Here is a 21,465-nt window from a genome sequence, read left to right as displayed (position 1 = left end):
AAAATCACTGTAGTAGATCATTAGCCTTGTTATCTGCTGGGGTCACAACTTCTCATCTGCAGCAGCTGAGCCTTATTTCCAATCCATCCATCTTACTAATGAACCTTCGTCTCGTTCTTGTGGTAACACCTGTGTGTTTAAAGGTTTGATTTCTCCTCTAGAGCCTCCTGTCCTTATCTTCTATTTCTTCATCTCTGTCATTTTTAGTTAACGTAACACCATGCAGCCTTCTCTACTGCTTTAAACTGTTAGTGCTTAGCCACCTTGCATTTACACTTGGGCCAGTTATGCTTGGAGGACAGCGCTGTCACAGTTCCACGTTCTTCTCTAGAAAAACAAATCTCTCCTTCTTTTAAACACTGAGAAAATTCACTCTTTGTCCTTCTCTGCAGGAAAAGTTTGTCCTGGTGTACTGAGTCACATCACAGATTTCTTGTCCTTCTGCCTGCTGTGATGCTTGCGTTCACCCATGCTCTGCCTTTTCTGATATATCAGGGCACGTAGTAGGGGATGACACCGTGCTGGATCTCTGAAAATACTGTTTTCTGTTGGCAGGTTAGTTGGCATGGGAGTGTTTGTTGCAACACAGCCGTAACATGCTTGGAAGTCTCAGCAGGCACCTGGGATATCTCCCAGTGTCTCTACTGTGCCTAAAAATGGAGAAATCCAGCTCCAAGCCTGGGTCCCCTTTGACACTTCACTGTCAGTTTCAATATATTTTTTCAGCTTTTACTATGCTGACCTAACTTTTCCTAAATGCTATTAAAATTTTAAAAGCTAAGAAAAAAAGAAAGATAAATTGTCTGAAGGGCCAAGAGCTATCGCATCCACACTTCAAAGATGGAACATTTCCACAAAGGCTACAAGATTCTTGGAGTTGTTTTGTAACTTCGGGGATGATTTTCTGTTCCTTCTGATCGGTGATGGGCAGACTGCATTTGCTGGGAAAAATTTATTGTAGACCTTCATGACCAAGAGAGTGCACCAGAAGACAGATGTTGTTTGCATTCTTGCCATGCACTTGATTTGATTGCCTTTTATTTCTCCTACTCAGATCTAAAATGTTGCCACCCCTCCCCAGCCCTGCTGTGAGGATTGGTTGGTATTTGGGCTTTACAGTGATAATAAAAGAGGGCCCGCTCCAGCACCATTTATAGGAGAATTGGGGAATCTAAGGTTGATGTTTTGTTAGTGTGACTCTGGGTGAATTTCTATGGAGCTGGTGGAAAATCAATTATGCCCTGCGCTGAGCTGACCAGTTCTCACCGCATCCTGAGTTCTGCTCTGCTGCTGTTATCCCAGACTCACTTCTGGAAAAGCAATACTGCCTGCCCCAACCCGGTATGAGCTGCTGCAGTTCGCCACGAGAAGCCTCCTGAAACAAAGGAACAGTACACAGCCAAATGAAATGCAGTGCACCAGTCAAGGAGATGCAACGTGATGAAAACAAATGAAACCAGCTGAAAAGCAAGCTCAACGATTACTCCCATTCTCATCTGAAATCCCCATAGGTAGGTAGGGTAGCATCTTGAACAGTTAAGTGCCCCCCCAGTCCAGGAGTCAAAACAAGAGCAGTCCTTCAATATTAAAAGCATTCCTGCTGTGTCACATCATGGCGCCTGCCTAAGCTGAATTCGAGACTCCTTATTGTCAAGAGGCACTACCATTACACTACATTTTAATATGGACCTTTGCCAACAATCATAAATAAAACACTCACTCATAAACAATTCTTAAAGGCAGTTTGTCAGATGGTATTTCATTAAAAAGAAGTTTGCTGCTAAGTAGTGGAATACCTCAGTCCTCGAGCAGTCGGGGCTTTCTCTCCCCTGCATCTCTCTCGACGCTTTGTGAGTTCCCAAAAGGCTTTTTTAGCTAATGTATGTAGAAGATCCCTCCTGCAGATGGGTGACAAAAACACAGCTAAAAGGTAAAGAAAATCAGTGCCATTTTCAAGAGGTGGGGAACCTGTCGTGGCCTTTGGTGCTAGGAAGTTGGACAAACTTGTAAATGAGTGACAGAGTGGTGACAAGAGAATGTTCTTATTAGTAGCCTGATTGTTACAGGGAAATTGTGTTTGCTACATGAAGATTAGACCCGCAGGTGACAACATATCCAAATGTGCCGGTCCCTGTCAGGCAAATTCTGAAATTTTCATACAGCAGAAAACATTGCTCGACGCTATCCAGAAATGGGTACCCTTAGGGAGCTGGCTGCACAGCACGGTCTGCAGGAAGCATGCGAAACAAAAGGTGAGGTCTCTCTGTTTAGCTGACAGCTGGCAGTGGTCACAGCAGTGAAGCTTTAGAAGACTTTAAGGTAACCTCCTTTTCTCCTTTTTCCCACCCTCCCGACTATCGCTGTGCTCTCAATTAGCAGCTCACCGCGTCCGCTCGGATGCCCAAAGCTGAAGTACTTTTGCAGAAAGCTGCCTCTAGGAACTCGTTGCAAAGCTGACATCACTGAAACACAAGTTCACCCCTGTGGGGATGTGGCAGAGGTTATCGTGTCGCACATTACTAATATACCGGGGGACAGATTATGTCTACTGCCTGCTGGCGTCCACCTCCAGGATGCAACCTCCCTGGGGGATAAACACTCTTGGCAAGCACTGAAACCCAGAAATCTCCTTTGCAGAGCTCTTTACAATCTGCAGCCAAAACTGTCCACAAATGCTAGGATCCAGGACCGCAGTCCTTGACAGCACACGGCTCCAGACATTTCTATGGGGGAAGTTTAATCTACGAGGATGTAGAAATCTAAAACAAAGTTTTGCTCAAAGTAACTGTTTGTCAGATCATGTGCCTCTAATTTGGTTTCCAGTGACATTACACAGCTGCAGCCAATGGACTCCTGCCAGGCCCAGCAGTTACTGAGGTTCTTTTTGGTTTAAATTTAGTATCTGAACATGTTTTGCCCATCATTAAAATGGAGAGTAATTGCTCAAAAGTGAACCATGGATGTTACAACTGCAAAGAACTTATTAGGTCACCTAGCCCTATCCTTGGGGCAACGCAGAATTGAAAACACATTGGAACAAATACCAAACAGAGCCACGTTTGTTCTTTTTCCTATTCTTTTTTTTTTTTCTTTTATTGTAATCATTAATCAGTATATTCAAAAGTTCAAAAAACAACCACAAATGCCAGTGTAAACATGCTTCACGTATATAGGTAATATAAAGTATTGCACATACGAAAGTCCTATGTTTGGTATCTCCTTATGGTGCTGTTTCATCAGAGCTGTGCCAATGATGTGAATTTCAGGAGCTAGTAGATCCTATTTTGGAAGCTGCTTCATGCAACAGTTCAATATTTACAAAGGCTGCAAGATCCCTGTCCTTTTCACAGGAGGATGATTCTACCTGGGATGTTCGGCATACAAAAGTGTGCATGTGTGAGCTGGGCTGGCCTCATGGTGGCATTTACCAGCTGATCTCCTCTGCCCCTTTGGGGAATGCTGCTGTTGGTAGTTTGCTGGGGAGTGGGACGTGGTCAGGTCCCCCATCCTCAAAACCCAGAGGTGCAGCACCTCCTCTGTCTGCGTCTCCTCTCAGTAAGTCTCGTGGGCACACTGAACGATCAGCTGAAGGCTCCATAAAGGTTTAGCAATTTCCCTCAGGCATGAAAATGGAACACACCTGCTCAAGCTTCCTTACATTGCTTAGATTTCCTCCTTGCTTAGATTTCACAGGTCAGCCTGCTTGCCAGAAATGGTGAAGTATCTGTCAGACTGACAGAGGTGACCATGTCTTATGGCTACTTCTGTCCTAAAGTCTTTAAAAGCAGAGGGGCAGTTATCCTAAAGCAGCCACACAGAATGGATGAGGCCCTCTAACTATTGGATGGGAACGAAAAGGAGCTTAGGAAACAGAAGATGTGATGTTTGTTTCAGAAAATGAACGACCCCTCCTGAAGTTTACACAAGATAGCAAATTCCTCACTAAGACAGCACTGGAAGACTTGGGTTTCCAGGCAAAAATTTGCACAGATCCAGAGCTTAGATCCCCAGCTGAGATAAGGACAGAGCTATTTTTGCTCATAGAGGAGAATGAGTGAAGCCTCTCCTCTTCAGAATCCCCAGGTCAGGAAGACCAACCAACCAACCAAAAAAAAAAACCAAAAAAACCCCACACCAAAAAGCACTCAAACGAACTGTGTGCATTGTTACTCTTTATCTCAAAATATCTTTCCTTCTTTTTGTTCACGCTTGGCTGACTGGCATCCTATTTTCTGTGTAAATAGAAACCTTGCTCACTTTTCCTATGAGACTTTGCTTAAGGGATCATTAAATTCTGCCATACGCTTTGGAGAAATATCTTCAGCTCTTTAAACGCACTGCTGGATTCTTGTCCATAAAATGAAAACAAAAGGCAAAGGTTTCTTCAGATGAACAAAATATTAGGGTCTGTGACGTAAATTCAATAGACGATACAACAGCTGTAGCCATTTTAAGAGAGCACTTCATCAAGTAACAGGGCAATGGCAAAAAATAAAACTCGTCCTAGCCCCACATTCCCAGGTCCTCTTCATATCACCACAGATGCATGTTTGTAATAATTTAAATCAGTAATTTAAATTGCAAAGAGCTGCACAGGCAGCCATCAGCAGTGGGGTGAGAGGGTAACTCATCTACTGCATTATGATGCCTATGGATTTTGTTATCTGGGTGTGATACTCCCAGCTCTGGACTGAGATACAATACATGCTTGTTTATCATATGACTTATCTTGCAAAATATTGCATAAATTCTCTGTTTTGACAAACACCTTGTAGCCAAGAAAGATGTGCTCAGTGTGTACAATTGGTTTGCTTTTCTATTTACATGCAAAGTAAGTACATGATTTCTGTATTTTGACTTTATTTCCCTTAAAATGTAAGTTGATGATTATATCAGATACTTATCCTGAAAAGGTGGAAAAATAAATAATTGTGCCCCATCTATAAAATTCTTCATAGACTACCTTTGTTTTTCAGAAGTACTTCCACAGTACTGATTAATTGCTTGTCTCCCTGAGCCATAATGTCATAAAAGTTCTTAGGGAGGTGTCAAAGGTATTCTGCATGATACAGTAGTGTTCAGAAACTCCATCCCGTTCCATCTTCTAGACAGTACAGCAATGCAGGCATTTTCTCCTTGGGAGATTTGGGCTTGTTCTGGAAGCACCCCAGTATACCACACGTGTTCAAAAGCATCTGCTAAAATGTAGACCGACCGAAATATGGAATAAACATTTTGTTCAGTGGTGAATATGTTCTTAAGGCAGTGATAAAGTTTCTTTCTTTGTCAAGGATGGCCATCATGTGGCATATTCTCAGAATGTAGCATAGATCAGATTATGACACCATTTCACTTGCAGGTGCAAAAGAAGATTGGTGGAAGGAAATCTTCAGTTAATCCTCATCATGTTCTAGTCTCAGGCAGGATTCTGACTTATCTGTCACTCTCTTCCTCTATGCATCAGTAGTCTTGTTATTTGTCAGTTGTTCTCTGTCTGCCATGTCATCTTGAGGGGGTCTAGCTCTGTCAAAGAAGCCGCACTGTAGAAAACAACAGAAACAAAGGCGTCATGATAAGACAACCACAGGAGGTCTCAGCTGTAGTTTTGTACTTCACTCACTTGATCTGAAAGGTGGGGTATAGTCTACAATGGCCTGATAGACTGTGACATGGTGGGTTTTGTTTGTTTGTTTGTTTTTTCCTATTCAAATCATTGCCTATAAAAAAAATCAAAGTTTTCGGTACAAGGCATTGAGTTACAAAGTATAGCTTTGAAAATTCAAATGATATGAAAGCTATCTTTGTAGATGATGTGCAGGCTTGCTTGAATCCTGATACTATCTGACTCCACCAAGGAAACTGTTAATTTCTTTTCAATAAGACACTCATTCAGAAAATATTAGGATGACAAAATAATAAGAATGAAACATGTGTTGGGAAACGTGTACAGGACAGTGTTGTGACCAAGACTAAAGATTAGTAAAGATGAGATTTCTGTCAACTAACTTTAAATGCCTAAAAGTTATCTTTTTGATTGAAAGTAGTTACATAGACCTCACGAAAGGTCAAAACAAAATACTACCAGGAGGTAACTCCTCTCATCTTCCCGTGGTTTAGAGATTCTTTGTTGTTGTTGAACTACAAAGGGAATCAGGATAGTCAGAATTGGCTGAACACCTAACCCACCTTTAGGCAGCTAAAAACAGAAGAGCCATATCCTATCATACAAAATTATTTTCTTCTTTACAGAGGAACTGTAAGGATGGTAAAAAGCCACACTCATTCCCCGTAATGTAGTAGTTTCCAGTAGCTTGTCTTTAAACTTGCGAAGGGAGTGTAACAACCAACACACTAATATAAAATGAAGTCTAAAAATTTAATGTCAAAACTGGGAGTGTTGTTACATGCTAACAAAAACTGGAAATTCCTGAGGTATTCAGGGAGAACAAAGTTAGAGTCACTTCTTTCTGAACCTAAACATCCTGAAAAAGAGGCTCATAGGTCTTGGGAAACAGAGCCAAACTCTGTAGTATGCCCATTTGTAACCACACTGTAATAATAAGGGAGGACTTTGAAAATAAGTTCCCTACGCAAAGGTCAGTGACATTAGCATGTCAGAAATGCCAAAACAAAGAAGACACATGTCTATTGTTGCTTTTCCTCCAAACTTCCAGCTTCTTTTTTTCCTCATCTGTTAGTATCTTCTAGTATTTTTTTAAGACAACAGAGTAGTAGTAATAATGCAACATACCTTCCATAAAGCAAGGGTCAACACCGCTAGTACCAGTAGACCAAGCATTATTGCTAGTATTATAACCCACAAAGGGATGACAAAGGAGACATTTGGAGTGGACCAAATGACTGATGTTCTGATCTGGAATGAAAAGTATGCATTAAGTGGATTAAAAGTAAGGAAAGCAAATCTGACAGTAGAATACAGAGGTTATAAGCATTCACTTCAATTGTGTTTTTCAGATTAGAAACACACATTGCTTGGAATTTTCCCATAGTGGCTTCATTTACTGCAAGTTTCTTTTCCCTTGTTCATGATAATTACTAGAAATGGGATTTGCACATACACAAAAGTACTTGCATCTCAGATGTAAGAATCATTTTTCCTTAGTACAATGTAGGAAAAAAAAACCCCACAAAACACCCTTCTTTGCAGTTCAAGCAGCAAAATTCTATTCACGTTCATGCTGGTATAGCCTACACCAGTATAACTTACTTATACAGAAAAATATTCAGAAACAATGGTTGACTGCTGCCCAAATTCTTTATTCAAACCACAGTGGATACCAGCTTTTGAAATTTCTGCTGACAGATCAGAATACATTTTCTATGATTTGCATTTCAGCTAAGCAGTCCAAAAACGTAACCCAAGCAGAAGGCATTGTCCTTGTGATACAGCCTAATGCCCAGTATGATGTTACACCCCTTAAAAGAAGGTGAGCCTCCGTTACGTACAAAGGAGGTAAGTGTAAAACACACTGTCCCATTGTCTGAGGCTCTAGAAAGCAGCAGATGTGTATAACACAACTTATGGACAGTTTTCGTTGAGTCAGCTTCTCTCTCCAGAGCTTCATCTTGACAAAGAGCAATAATAACCTTTCTGTATTTCTCCTTCTGGATCATCCATATAAGTAACCTCTTCCTTGCTCTCCCCTCTATGCGTTGTACCAAATGTATTCTATGCTCTCAGACTGCTAGGAAGGCTCCTCATCAATCTCATTTAATATTTACTCTTTCCCCGTTGTTCTTAAGTGGGAAGGAATGAATCCAAGCTTTCCTTATCTTCTTCAGCCACAGTTATGCCCCTTAAGGTTTGTCTTTTTTTTGTGTGTGTGTCAAACTGTCTCCTTAATTGCTAGGCTAGGAAGTTATTTCTCTCTGGGGCTTTCAGCTGGACCTCTCTCATTTACTTTTAAACTGTGTAAGTATGTGGCAGATGGAAGTTATTTTGTTCTCCATGACAAGATGACAAGTTTGCTTTGCAAACTGATTACACAAACTCTCAAATTATCTTCCTCTTTAATGCTGGAGGTACAGATAGGAAATCTGATCCTCTTACTAAGTTTCTTTGACCACTGCCTACTCCCTGATCTGCTCTCATTGCAAATTCTACTTGTTTTTTGGTTATTAACTCATGGGCTAACACACCTTAAATTTATCAGAACTCCAACTGGCTGATTCATGGAACAGCATGCTAAGTCTGAAAACTGAACTCTGTAATCCAGTTCACAATTAATTCAATTTCTGTATCTGTATAATTTTTTCTCCTCAAAGATGGCAAATTCCACCCTCTCTGCAACTCTCTCACTCTTCCTCATGATCTGCCCTAGACTCCCCATTCTGTAATCACCAGCAGATCTTTCTCCCAGCTACCATCATGCTTAACTGGAAGATGCTTCAGAATAGTTCCACACACTTCATCTGTGCTTCCAGCTATCCCCTGTCTGACACAGTGCTTGAAAAATGGCTGCCTGTTAAGGACCCCGGATACATTTATTTTTTATAGCATCCCTCGCTGTTATGGGACACATAGTTGAAATTAAGAACAGAATTTCTGTGTGGGATAACAATTACCTTCTACCAAAGCTTACACTGGGGGTTACACTGGAATTCCTGAGAGACTGCCCAGTCCTCACAGTGACAGCACTCCAACACTGACTGGTAGCATGAAGTGTCTGCTGTGCTGGTCACACAATCATGTAACGCTAACAAATACATTCACATAATACTCTTCTAATAGAGCAACTGCAAATAGTTATTACTCTACAACACTTAATTTTTAGTTAAGCGAAAAGAAAGTATATGCAAAGAATAAGTATTGGTTCTTCAATTAAAGCAAGAGAAATTCATTTCAAGGCAAACAAAGAATAGGAAAAGCCCGCCCTGGGTCCCAGCAGATATCTTGTGTCACCATATCTTGTGCCACTGCCATCACTTCGGGAAGTTTCTTAAGCACTGCAGAACTCTGTGGGCTCTCTGTATCACTACGCTCAGCAATAGCAGTACTTATTTCATATGGACAAAGTACTTCTGAATGGCTTTCCTTGTGTCTCAGAGTAGTACTGTATCTGGCATTAAAATGCAAGGGCAGAAAAAATGAGAAAAAGGTCATTGGAACTGTCTGCAGAGATTCCTTCCAGAGCAAAGCCTGTTAAGAAGAAAGATGAATTGAAGTAAAAGGCTCCTATGGCCAGGGACATCAGAAGGATGCAGACATGGTGGGCTGCATGAAGCCTGCAGCAAGCAGTGAGCTCAGATGTCCAACAGAGAAAGCGACTCCCTTTTGCTGCTTGAAGATCCTCGTGCATGCTGCTCTGAGGCAAACCTTGAGGACCTGGTCGCATATAGCACAAGGGCAGTGGGTTTCATTAGGCTTTGCCTAAAGATGATGGGCAGTGTATAGAACTACACATACCAATGTAGCTGTTCTATGACTCCTCTTAGGCACTATTTCCCAGACACTTGCTGCACCTGCCCGCTGCATTTTCTTTCTTTTCAGGCTGTGGAAACAAGAAGGCAACTTGGCTCTGCTTGTGATGCCTCTTAGAGTACATGTCAGCATAGAGCCAGATGGGGACATCAGGGCCTTTCCGAAGGTACACTGTACAGTGATGTGGCAGTGCACGGCCTTGCCTGTTCTGCATGTGCTCATAGTCCTCTCCCCTACCCTTGTCTTAGGTTCCTGAGAGCCAGCAAATGGTTATGTGAAGTGCTTGAGATTTATTTAGTGAGCAGAGGATTGCATACAGCATCAGACTCACTCCTGTGTGTGCACTGACAGCAGGATTAACACCCTGGGCCACTTCCTTTTACACTTGCACAATGACTTGTGGGGCTGCAGACACAGCTCCTGGTCAACACCTTGACACCACAAGTCCTGAACACCCACAGGACTGAAGCAGAAGCAGAGGGGAAGACAGAAACAAAGCATCCCATCAGCTTTGCCTGCCCCGGTTTACCATATCCACAGAAGACAGACCCTCCTCAACCAGATGCTGTCCACAATGCTCTTCCATATGATTTTGATTTAAGATCAGTCTGCACTGTTCTGCTTGGATTTCTGTTGTTCTCCATGTGGTAGGTTTTGTGCTGCAGGACCAGAGCCAGGGAATGTTTTGGGGAGGATTTATCTGTTTTCATCTAAGGTGGCCAACATGAAGAAGTGGAATTCTTGCACGTGCTGCATGTTGGCACTGCCCTTCAGATTCATTTTAGCTTCTTTCTCAGTTCAGAGCAAGAAGACTTCTTTATGTTTTTATTTTTAAATCCTTTTTAAAATTAATGTGCCACATTTAAGCACATTCTAACTAATACAATAAATATTATATATTTTCTTTGCCATTGGTTTTTATACAGTTTGGACTTTGCTCCTGATTTTGGTGCTATTCAACATAGTTCCAAGACTGTCTCTGCCTCCAGTGGACAGCAGGGAGGGGATGTGGTACGGCCCATTGGTATGTCCTTCTGCACAGGTGGGAGTTGGGTTCTACTACTGGGAACACCCAGCACCAGTGCAATGCCTGCCAGTGAGACCTGCATAAAGCTTTTTACCCTCCTGTCCTTTGAAAGACGCACGTTAAGAATAATCTTGCATCTGTACTTTTGTCTGCTACTTTAAGAAACAGTAAGTAAATTAATTACTCTAATACCAGGATTTTTACTGCAGATGTTGGCCTTTCTCTAATCTTTAGTCATTTTGCTTAGACACTGAGGAACAGTAGCTCTTTAGTACCCCTACATGCTCCCATCCAACATTAGCAGAATACTCAAAAATTGAATGTAAAAGCTTCTTGGAGCTTGGAGCCATAATTACTATAGACATTGATGTTGACTCTTTACAAATATTTGTACACATACATTCTGTAGGGCACAAAAGCACATTTAAAACAAAAGTACTCATAGGTGTAGAACAGCTAAAGAAGAGTTATAAGCCTGGGTGAAACCAATTTTGTGCACAGTAGGACACTGGTCAAACAATTTATAGTAAAGGCTTCCCCTCTGCAGTTCCTACCAAAGATCTGGGATAAACCATGGTATCTTATTAAATTCCAAAACTGGCTCAAGAATCAGAAATGAAAATGGAAATTAAAATTCTGTTTATTCTAACTCTGTATAATGAAAGGTATTATTTCACCTTCCACAAGAAATTTATCAAGTATTACAGTCTTATTACCATAATAATATCTCTTAGAAAAAGTGACATTTTATCTCGGTTGATACATCAGCTAGCAAGGAAATCCACTGGGTTTTGCAATAAATAATTGTAATTCCAAGCCTATCAAAATCAACATAAATACTTCTATTGACTATACTGAATTTTGATTTAAGCTCCACTAAGTTTCCAGCTATTTTCTGTTCAATGCCATTTTCACTCCAAATTTTTACTGTAAAAGATTCCATAGTGATGAAAATAAAGGCCTCAGGGCTACAAATACATAAGTGCATGTCCTTACTGATGTGCATGCAAATATTTATTACATTAAAATTAAAGACACATTATCATCCTGTATCACTGGAACCCAGTACTGTACGAGCTAAATGAAGGACATATGCTCTGTTCTTATACAATATATTATCTTAACTACATAAACCACAAGGTGTCAGCTGGTTCTTAAGTACGTACCATTGACAATTGATTTTAAAATATTAAAATCTTTATTCCATTACCTGCCTTGCATTGTCTGAAAGTAAAAACAACCCATGAACTTCCAAAGAAATAGTTGGAAACTTTTAAAACACAGCCGCTGACCTTTTCCAGAAGAAGCAAAAGTATTAAGCATTGCCCAACTTATTGGAAGTGGAACATCAAAAGAGCTTGTGCATACAACACATCGAGCTGTAGAGCTGGCAAAAATCCACTGCCATGTCCAGATATGAAACAACATAAAAGCACTATCATTTTTCAACATTTTACAGTTGCCATTACAGGCATTTTGCTGTAAATCATCTGCACCGAATAGCAAGCATTATTCTGCTGGAGTAAGAGAATAAAATGCTTATCTGATCACTGGTAGATCATCTGACGCTTGCTGAGAACAGCAGGCTATCACCTGGAGTACAGCACTTCAGTCCAGATGAAGGCACCACTATCAATAGAGCCCTGCACAACATGTGTTTCTGGTATGGAACACATGCTTCAAGAAAATAAAAGAGCTTGAATATATCTGTCAGCTTGGCGCCTTTGAACCTTTTTGGGTGAATATTGCATTAAGTATCCAGTCTCTCTGATGAAATCACGGCTCTCTTGGTGTGAGAGGCTGAAGTTCTGTCACTGAGCCTACAGGACAAAGATCTAACCTTGTGTCTTCCCACTGCAAATATCAACCAGCCATTAAATATGTGCATGTTCAACTCTAAACATTATAGCCCGCATCCTCTACCAGTGTAAACTTTAAAGTGTATTAGGTTGGTTTTAAAGATGAGAAAACATCCTGTTCCCTTCTACTATATCTCAACAGACCAATACGATGTATATGTGTCAGGATTTAACCTGGAGAAGTTCGGGCTGAGATCACCATGTAAAGAACTGTGAACAATAAATCTTTATAAAAATGAGAACAATAAGCCTAGAAATTTCACATGACTCATACTAGAATCAAATTTTGTGCTCGTATTTTACTCACTTCCATCAGTAATGAAAAAAGAGTAAATTTTATCCATGATATTAGACACCAGAATAATAAATTCCTTTCAAGTTGCTCCCCATGTTCAATGCATCGGCAATGGGAAACAAATCAAATGTATACTTCCAGGATTCATTTTTCATATAACAACTTAGAGTCATACTGATCTCACTCTGAAAGAAGGCAAGTACTTTGATATTCAACTAACACGTCTGTAGGGATTACCAGGTAATTTCATACCCTGTACCTGATGCTCTGTAAGCTGGCAAAACCTAGCGTGGCAAGCAGACCTTTCTGAAAATAAGGGTCTCAAGGAAGGTTAATATAGACAGATGTTGCCAGAGATAACCCATAAGCTTGTGTAAGGGAACTGCAGACCAGAAGAAGGAGATCTCTGACTGTGAGAGAAAGAACATTTTGTAGTTTTCACACACACAAAAAAATTCCTCCAGAATTGTTTTACTCCAGATGAGGTAATTAGATACTTGCTTTCACAGTTTTGTTGTTTTCTTCTGGGTGAAAAATCCATCCAGATTGCAATAACACAGTCCACACACGAATACAGCAGGCAATTATTTTAAAATGGAGTCAGTATCACGTACCAGCAACTTCCACAGAAAGCAATAAATACATTTCCTTTAGGTATTATTTCAGGAATTTACACTAGAAACACAGGAAAGGCTGATCTCAATATTTTCACCTATAAAAACTTTCACAGCTGAGATCAGAACGACCAAATAAATGTGCTTCACACAAAGGTATCATTTTCAGTTACTTACTGCTATGCTTCCCTCGGGGAGCTTCGCTGGCTGCACTTTATAGGGCATGTTCTTAACTTTGAAGGACACATTGGAAGAAAGAGTATAGGGATCATTTTTCCTCTGAAATTAAATAAATAGAAGAAATTATTAAAAACCATAGCTGTACCTTAAAGTGTGATGAGAAATAAGCAGAGAAGAAATAGACATAATTGATTTCCTAAAGCAAAGATGGTTTATTTTGGTAAATGGTCCCAGGTTCCTGGGACCTGTGTGCATCCACAGGTTTCAGGATAAAGCTGAGATACAGAATGCATGTTCAAAGTGGGTACAAAGGTTAGATGTGCAAAATGGCACATGCAGTTGTTCCTCATATTTCTCCCTGCAACAGGGGACTGGTGAGCTTGAAGCAGGGGGAGGTTTATGGGGTGTCTATGTTTTAAAACCTTGCCTCTGCTCAGGAAGCCCAACTAGAACCAGAGGTATCTTGAGAAGATTTCCAGGTCCGAGTTGAGACCAGGCTGAAAGGGCTCCTTGTTGGCATCAAAGGAACGGCTCTGCACTCCCATCACAGAACAATAGGGACCAACATCTCTGCACTTCACTTACAGTGTGATTGATTTCCTATTGCAGTAGAGTTCAAAAACACCAGAACAACTCACCTTGCTTTTTTTACTACACCATGCAACGGCAACATCAATGTTTAGTCGTTACTGCTTAACAGGCTGCCTAATAAATTTTTTACATAGCTCTCATTAAGCACTTCAATGTAGCCAAAGATGTTCAGACTAAACAAACTGTAGCTGTCTGTTCTTTGTAATTCATTTAAATTTCCCTGTATTTACTAGATATTAGATTACATATTAGAGTAGGCTATGCTAGGTTAGACTGGATTAGATTAGGCAGCATCTTCCATTGTTTAGAACGACTAAAAACTGTTATACCATACAGCTCATGTTGAGACTTTTAATTAGTCCTGTCACCTCATCTGGAAGCTGGGCGGGCACTGACACCCTCCACCCAACTGTCTGCCTCACTGTGCAGTTCTGCCCTTGACAGTGACCTCCCACCCTCTGCAAACTTCTCAATATGGCAGCTAAGTGCAAAAATCTCCACTGTTAGGAACTGCTGTAAGCCCTGACACGTGAAGGCTCCTGTGCCTTAGGAGAATCTGAATGATTGCAACATTTACTCTAAGAGATACAAATACTTTCCACACACATATTTTGAATCCTTTCAAGTTCTTGGCACCATCAGTATCTAATTGGAACTGGTTTTGAAACCATCAGTATCTAATTGGAATTGGTTTTGAAGGCTAGGTATACCATCCATCAAGTACATCTTCCAGAACTCTTTGAAGTCTTTCATTTTCACTGAATGCCATGTTGTTACAGAGGGAAGATCTTGCACTGTGTCTACCTGCTTCCTTTCTCATTGTTATCCCAAGGAAGGATGCCTGATGGGTTACCATGCTCTTCTGGAAGCCATTCTGTTTCACATTCGACCTCTGCAGCTGATTGTTCTGGGTGACACTACATGCGACTTATCTTCCATGTCTCATGTGAAGTTGGGGTAATGATAAGAATTTCCAGTCTAAGTGCTTCAGTTTGCTCTGGAGAGAATTAAATAAGGCCTTGGAGTTATGATTATCAGTATATTCCTTTGCATTAGACTCCTTGAGGTAAAAAAATGTTAATCTTTTATATAAGAATATTTTGGAAGCAATTAATCATTTTTGCTACCTGTCTCAATCCTTTCTGAAATATCAGAATTAAACACAGTATTCCAATACTGATTTATGGAAAGACAGAGCCTTGTAAGTAAAGCAATCCCTTGTTTTGGCAGCAGCTGCTTACAGAGTACATTGAGTAATGAATGAACTGGGATGAATTATAAATTATCCCAGTAACCTGAGCCAAGTGTAAATTCTACCTTATCCATTTTGCAAAGTTCAGTTGCCCCTTGTGCCCCTCATAATCTCTGTGCACTTATGAAATTTCCCCCATCTTCAAGGCAGACTAATGTGCAAGTACTGAAAGCCATTTCTCATCTTCTCAAGTCAGATTCATTATTTAATAACTAATGAAACCTCCAGTACTTCCCATTTTTATAGTATTTCCTGTGATTTTTTTCTGTACGCTGCACTGTGTAGTACTTTATTGCTTTATAAATCATTAAATTCATTCTAACCATCACACTTACGAGTTTTTTTATTGACTGTATTCATATCCAATGTATTTGGAATGACCCTGCCATTTCCTAAATCACCTTCTGCAAAACTCTTTCTCCCACCTTATATTTTTGGCACAGTTAGGAGTTCTGTTCCACTGACAAGACTTAGCTCCTATGTAATTATCCAAAATCTTTTCCTCCCTCCGAAGTGTTGTTTTCCTCTGAGATTTCCTGTTGCATAAAAAGATATAAAACCTTTCAGTTTAAGACAGGTTTCTCCCTTTTCAGCTGTTTTATGGAGCAAAGACTGAGACAGAAAGATTCTATGATAATATGGGCTACTCTTTTCTTTCCTTCACTGAATGAGAACAATTTATTTGTAAACATGACAAGAAATAACCTACATGTGGGAGATGGCTTGGGAGAAGGTGGATGGTCATGCCCAAGCTCAGTTTTCCCAGAATTGCTGATATTGGAAGATGCCTCTGGAGATCATCTAGTCTGAGAACATGCTCAGAGCTGGGTCAATGAATAGGATGCCCAGGTCCATGTTACCTGGGTTTTAAATATCTCCAAGAATGGAAACTCCAAAAACTAAGAGCAACCTGTTTCAGTGTTGGATCAATTTGCTTTTTTTTTTTTCCCTTTTCCACGTCCCATCGAGCAGGAGGTCCATGTTGCCCTCAGCCTTCCTTTTCTACTGATGTATTTATAGGAGCTGCACTGTTGCCCTTTAAATCCCTTGCTGGGCTCAGCTCCTGTGGGGTTTTGCTTTTCAAACTGTCCCTGCGCACTCAGAGAGTGTTTTGGTATTCCCAGCCCAGCCTCTACCCCAAGTCAACTGACTCCTTTTTACCTCTGAGTTTTACCAGGAACTCCTTGTTCACCCATGCAGAGCTCCTGCTACCTTTGCTTGACTTCTTGCAGGTTAGGACGGACTGTTTGTGAGCTTGAAGGAGATAATGCTTGAGAACCAACTCCTGGAGAACTCTTTTCTCCCCATGCAGTTCTTCCAAGCAGATCCCTGAAAAGGCTGAAGCCCATTCTCCTGAGGTCCAGGGCAGTAGTTCTGGTATTTCTCTTGTCCTTTCTGTTTTGTTTTTAGACAATAAACCTTCTCTTCAAGTATGTGAGTGTTTACTAGTGACATTAAGCCAGCATATTTATTATCTTCTGGAATTCATTTGCCTATACATTAATTTTGTTCTTTCAAAATGTTGAGAGCAGCCAAACGTATATTATCAGAACATTCAACCTCTCCTTTGGGCTTATATTAGGAATGAGCAATAGGAAGAAAACTGCTTTAAGAGACTGCATAGGAGCAGTCAAATCAGTTCCTTAATACAGACGACATCTAATGGAAGGAACTACATTTTCTATCATCAACGCTTGAAATAAAAAATACACTGACATAATATTAGACTTAGAAAATAAACAATTATTGTAAACTTTCACAGTGCTTAACGTCTATGAGATGGTCTTCAGAAAAATAATGTTTGCTTTACCACATTCCTTATTTTCCATTTTCAGACTCAAGGCATTCTTCAACTTTTATATGAGATTCCAAATGTTGGACTCTTTCATGAAACCCCAGCATGTTTCTGTAGTTGTACGATAATTTGCATTCACAAATTCAGAACTCCCTCTGCCTGAAAAAAGCCTCGTGTTCTCAGTTCTAAGCAATTCACATTAAGCAGGATTCTGGCTATGATTTATGTGATTTATAAAAATAATCTGTAGTGGAGAGGGCAGGAAATATTAGAGTATTAAAGAAGCATACATTAGGCAGACAGACTGATTGGCTAAGGTACAGTGAAGGCATTAACTCTTGAAATATCCTATAAAGAAAGGCAGAACCCAGAGGAAAACAAATCCTTTCACCTACTATACATGGCTTATTTCATTTTCTGCTTATATCAGCAATAAGAACATCAGAGGCAGAGGAGGCTACTTTTTGTGATTTAGTGCTTGGCTGGGGTTAACAAATGCGGGTTGTGCCCACTTCTATCAAGTGTTCTCAACCCATCATTAGGCTCCTGGAAATGCTGCACATCTCCATTACTTTATAGGAATGGGGAATATAAAAGAGTATTTTCCTGTGTTTGCAGAATTCTGTGCTTGCGGCAAAGAGCTTTAAAACAATGACTGTGGTCAGCAACAGTTGGGGAATAGGATTTTACTTGTATCAACACCTTGGAGACAGGCAGCTGTCTCGCTTACAGTTGTGTCTACAATACTCAAGTCATTTGTGAGAAACAGCATTTCTTTATGCATAGAATTGAGCATATAATTTTAGCATATAATTTTTTAAACAGCGTATATTTAAATATTCAGTGTTTACTGGAAGGAGCAGGACTTGTGGTTTGCAATTCAACTGAGGGCTCCATTATGGCTCAGAGAAAAGGCAAGAAGGAATTTGGTCTTAGAGGACATCAGTGCCTAATGACCAACAGGAGGGAGCCCAGCCCTGGCTACATCAGCCTTTTGAAGTTCCCATGGTGGCCAAACAACTGAGCCTGCCCCTGTGCATGTCGCTGAGACAGCTGTTTGTCCAGACCCTGGCTAGGTGGTGGAACACGGCCATTCCCTGTGCTGCCTGGGTGGCAGATCCCTGCTGGTGGATTTGCTAACACTTCCCTCTTTCCACACGCTTCTGTTTTACAAACAGTTTCAACTGAAGCCTTTGTTTTCTTTAATAGTTGTGAGACACAAAGAGCAGCCAGAAATGAAGGAAAGCATTCTCCATAAATATTCAGTGAAGTATTTCCCTGGGTACTATTTAGATGAACAGAAATAACACGAGGAGAAAGCTGGCAGTTTCTGCAGGAAGCTCAGGCAAAGACCTGAGGTCTCCTGACATCTTTAAGGCACACTGAGACATCTTTGTCACAGGGCAAGTTGACATGCAAAGGGTGAAGGGTAGCAAGACTGAGAGCAGGAGGAATAGAACTTGTGTAAGTGTGAGAAAGTCTGACAGCTGACTGCTTTTCTGCAAGTTTGAAGAGTTTAACTACCAGAGAGACTCCCCAGAATGACCTTGTTCCACTGCCTCTGTGGAGCACCATTTAGCTCCTCGGAAATATGGTTTTCTGGTTAGATGGAGTCCAGTGAAGCTGCCCTACCTGAAAAGCAGGTGCTGTCTCTATAGCAAGTTGCATGTTGCAGTGGAATTTTCCCCCCAGAGCTGCTATCTCCTGCAGACAGAGTTCAGTGCCACTGCAGTAATATTGGCCCTCTTGATTAATACTTGTTTCCCTCTGTGTCCACCACAGTCTGGCACATTTTAGAGAGGAGACAGTAAGCAATATGGTGTTACCTATTAAATGCATGCTTAGGGAATTCATTAGTTTGCTTTCTTTGACCCATACCTCCAAAAACCTGGACAACTGCCAACAAGGAGTAGCTTACATAAATGCTGAGAGTAGAGGTCATGCAACTATTTGTTCTAGCATATTTAAAAGAATGCATCTATTACTGTGTGTATGGTGAAAAAGTGCCATTTGTACCAAGATGGCAAGCCCACGCTTTTGAACAAAGATAATACACCTTTGAAAATCAACACCTTCTCAACTCTACCTTTAATCCTTTCTACTTGACATACTATATCTTTTAAATGACATACTATGCCATTTAAATGGAATATTTAAAATTATAGTAGAGGCAGCTACTTCTTGTGATTTCAGATCACTTTAAAGCTGTTTTAACGGTTATCAGCTTAAGATGTTTATTTTTCCATAATCTTAACCTAACGTATACCCTAGCACATCTAGCAAGATCCTAACGTTCTGCTCTTGTTAACATTTTGACATTATTTGAATAACAATGAATGAAAACAAAACTAGCCCACACCCAATAGAACATCCAGTAGGCTCAGCCCAATGCCAAAGTCTCTCTTTCTAGCCTTCACTCCAAATAAACAACCAAATCCAGCATAATATGGTATTTTTGGCCACACGCCGTTTTCTTTTTTACTTACTTTGTTTTCTCAAATAACAACAATTGTTTGACATAAAGACAGATTTCTCTGACAACTTCCTCCTTTTGTTATTATTGCATGTGTCCTGAAGGGCAGTGCATCAAATTTATGACTTTTAGTCCTCAATCTGAATTAAACTAATCTATTTAAACTTCTATATATGGCCAAGGCCTATCTATGGCAACTAGGGACAGACCACCTCCATCAGTTCACCTTTGCTCTGATTTCCAGCCCTCTGCAAACACCACATATGCAACACCCAGAACAGTCGGTGTGGCCCCACTGCGCTGTCTTCTGCATCTGTGTAGCTACATTTACTCCTTGACAGAAAGACACTGACTGGCATAGAGGATTTCTACCACAATAAGAAGAGCTTCTGAGTTGACCAGTAGCAAAATATGGAGAACCTCAACAAATCTTTTCATCAAGAAAGTGTATGTAATTAGAGCATACACTCCTACAGTGACGGTAACTCCAGGTGCTCAGCGGTGAAGGCAAGGCAAATGAGAGTACTGGGAGGACTTCTAGCTGAAGGCCCCAAACGCCAAGGTATCCAGACCACTGTATTCCCTTTTGTGTACAGGTACAGCTTGAGCAGAAGGAGACACCCTCTTCCTATAATGATGGGATGTGGGGCTTCTTGAGCTAAGGAGGCAATTGAATTCATATTTTCCAACAATGAATTCTCCAAATACTAGATTGCCAGCTCTAAATCTTGCCACTGGATTCTGAATAAACTAAGTCCTCCGTAAGTCTTTCAGGTAATGCTGTAAGTATATCCCCTTGTGAGTGATTTTTGGATTCTGCATTCTGAGAGGGTAGAAAGAGTGCTGCTTAAATCCTAATTTGGATGTGTACCTTCCAGAGAAAGGAGAGTCTTCAGGTAGCACCCTGCTGGTTAGTGCAGCCCAGTTTGTCTTTCTGAGGTGTCCCGCTGTCTCTGCATGCTCAACACTGAGCCCAGGTTTTGGATTCCAGTCTGAGGCCAGGCACTTAACAGTGTGAGTGTTGCTGCACTCATTGCCTTTACTACATGAAGCCTATACTTCCATATTTAGGCCTCTAAAAAGAAATGGGAGCAGAGCATGTTCAGGAACAGTGAAAAGACAAGTGTTTTACAGAGAAGCCAAAGCACGGTTCGGTATATTAAGGGAGCACCAGCTTACACAGTGGTTGCCATCTTTCTGTTCCTTTTGAGCTTTCTCAGATTATAACCAGATTTTTCTCTCTAGTACCAGTTAAAGCTCATGCAGTTGGGGGTGCTAAACTCAAATATCTGGGTCTGTGTAAAAGCCAAGAGAGAAACAATACAATTAACAACAGCAAAAGAAAATAAACTCAAAGCCTCTTGGGAAACTTGCTGACCCTCTATGTTTTTTTTCACATTTCTGCTTCCCCAAGAGCCCCAGAAGATTGTTATCACTCGTGAGGAATTTTCAATACAGGCTGAAACAGCAGCTAAGGATGAACTGAGTTCCACTGCCCATAAGGCTGTAAATGTCTGAAGTGCTTGGAGCCTGGAAGCGTGTCTTTAAATCAGACATATGGCACAGATTCACCGTTTAGAAATACATTTTCCAAACTTCTGAGCATTACATTAAAAAGTACCCATCGGAGTTCAAAGAATGCTGGTCAGGATCCCCTTGGATCTCCTTCTGATGAGTCAGGAATGCCACAATTAGACAAATGGGGACATCATAGTGCCTGAACAGCACACAACGTAACGTGGCCATGTAAGGTTGTTTCTCTTTTGCACGAATCAGGCCACTATTTGCTAGATCAGCAAGTCTGAATCCAAAAGTCAGCTTTAGTGGAGGGTTCACATTTACAGCCAGGCTTTGAAGTTAATCCAAAAAAAGTCTGTGATTCTTCTTGGCCTTTGCACAATGTCTGTCTCTATCTTTGTTGGCTGCTTGGGAAATTT

The 21,465-nt window shown here is 40.8% G+C and overlaps 1 protein-coding gene across 2 annotated transcripts in view; it reads right to left on the bottom strand.

The window, feature by feature from the left end:
- Nucleotides 1-3,058: 3,058 nt before the first annotated feature.
- Nucleotides 3,059-21,465, bottom strand: part of ITGA8 (integrin subunit alpha 8) — a 100,869-nt gene continuing 82,462 nt past the window's right edge. For both annotated transcript variants that reach the window (NM_205288.3, XM_015281310.4), the window contains 3 exons: nt 13,415-13,516; nt 6,752-6,874; nt 3,059-5,540 (listed from right to left, as the gene is read on the bottom strand). In NM_205288.3, coding sequence (NP_990619.2) covers nt 5,454-5,540; nt 6,752-6,874; nt 13,415-13,516 — 312 coding nt within the window. In that variant the 3' untranslated portion in view covers nt 3,059-5,453. The remainder of the gene's footprint in view (nt 5,541-6,751; nt 6,875-13,414; nt 13,517-21,465) is intronic.

The sequence above is a fragment of the Gallus gallus genome, chromosome 2, assembly GCF_016699485.2.
Source record: "Gallus gallus isolate bGalGal1 chromosome 2, bGalGal1.mat.broiler.GRCg7b, whole genome shotgun sequence".
NCBI classification, from domain to species: Eukaryota; Metazoa; Chordata; class Aves; order Galliformes; family Phasianidae; genus Gallus; species Gallus gallus.
This window is presented reverse-complemented; position numbering and strand designations above follow the sequence as displayed.